The following is a 1,368-nucleotide window of genomic DNA, read 5'->3' on the forward strand; positions in this document are numbered from 1 at the left end:
TTCCGTTTCCGGTCCCTGCTATCAGCGCTCCTGATAAGAGGCGGAGCGAGCTGCCGCGCCGCGAAGAAGCAATTCGTCAGTCACAAAATAAAGATCGCTCCCGACGGACGAGAACTTGTCTTTTTGCGGGGCACCCGCATGCACACAACAACCTGCTCACAGGTTCAGAAACAAATGAGCAAGCACGGGCACTTTACGAAGAAGCCTTTACTATTATGACCGGAGCTGGCATGAGACTCTGCAAGTTGAACACAAACGACGACGATTGGCAGCGGTTTTTCACTTCAAACGGAGCGAACAAGGGTGCAGCAGCTATTTGTGACAACACAAAAGAGGTAAAGATTCTCCGCCTGCTATGGAACCGGAAAGATGATCGGCTAGCCATAAACATGAAAAACGTATTCGAGTTAATAGACGAGAGAAAGGTCACCAAACGGAGCCTCCTACAAACATCAGCCCGCATATATGATCCTCTCGGAGTGATCGCTCCCGTTGTCGTTACGGTGACGCTATTGTTTCAGAGACTATGGGAGTTGGCGTTGGAATGGGACGGATGTCTTCCGGACGGCATTGGTGATGAGTGGTCGGACTGGTGTTCCCAACTTTCTGCGCTTCAAGAAAAGCCGAATCCTCAAAAATACGCACACTTGAATCAAAGGAGCGATGACACGACTGTCCAACTTCACGTGTTTGGAGATGCTAGTGCCAAAGCCTACGGGGCAGTGGCCTACCTTAAGACAGGAAGCAAAAGAAACGTAACGATCGCACTTCTGATGTCTAAATCAAGAGTTGCTTTACTGAAGAAGCTGACCCTTCCAAGGCTCGAACTGATGGGAGCCTTGATAGCGGCAAGGTTGCATCGTAAACTAATAAACACGCTGAATTTATCTATACAAGCCGCATACCTATGGACTGATACGAACATCGCCATGCACTGGATCAAGGGGTCTGCTATAAGATGAAAGCTCTTCGTGGCAAACCACGCAGCGGAAATTCAGCAACTCACGGACCCTGTACAATGGGGGCATTGTCCGAGCAGCGAAAACTCTGAAGACCTGTTGACCAGAGGAGTGGCGCCTCCTACGTTAGTCTCTGGCGAACTCTGGTGGAACGGACCGGGCTGGTTACTGAACTCTCAAGGCGAATGGCCACAACAAATTGCGAGGGAACGACAGGACGAAAACGACGTTCACTGACAGGAACAACGGGAAAGGATTCCATGTGTCACGCTCGTTGTAATGAAACCTCTGATTCCAATGCAACACTACAGCAGCATATATCGCCTCCTGCGTGTGACAGCGTGGATCCTACGTTTTGCGCAGAACTGTCAGCAAAAAAGAAGCAGAGACCATTAACAGCAACAGAGAT

The 1,368-nt window shown here is 49.8% G+C and overlaps 1 protein-coding gene across 1 annotated transcript; it reads left to right on the top strand.

The window, feature by feature from the left end:
- Window positions 1-215: 215 nt before the first annotated feature.
- On the top strand, window positions 216-962 carry LOC120841761. Its single transcript, XM_040212733.1, has one exon. It carries the CDS (start codon window positions 216-218, stop codon window positions 960-962), a length of 747 nt encoding a protein of 248 aa, XP_040068667.1.
- The last annotated feature ends 406 nt before the right edge of the window (window positions 963-1,368 follow it).

This window comes from Ixodes scapularis, unplaced genomic scaffold (assembly GCF_016920785.2).
Source record: "Ixodes scapularis isolate PalLabHiFi unplaced genomic scaffold, ASM1692078v2 PGA_scaffold0__279_contigs__length_252992795, whole genome shotgun sequence".
Taxonomy (NCBI): domain Eukaryota; kingdom Metazoa; phylum Arthropoda; class Arachnida; order Ixodida; family Ixodidae; genus Ixodes; species Ixodes scapularis.

Excerpts from the sequence above, each read along its gene's own strand:
- LOC120841761 (XM_040212733.1), top strand. The coding sequence starts at position 216 with ATGACCGGAGCTGGCATGAGACTCTGCAAGTTGAACACAAACGACGAC.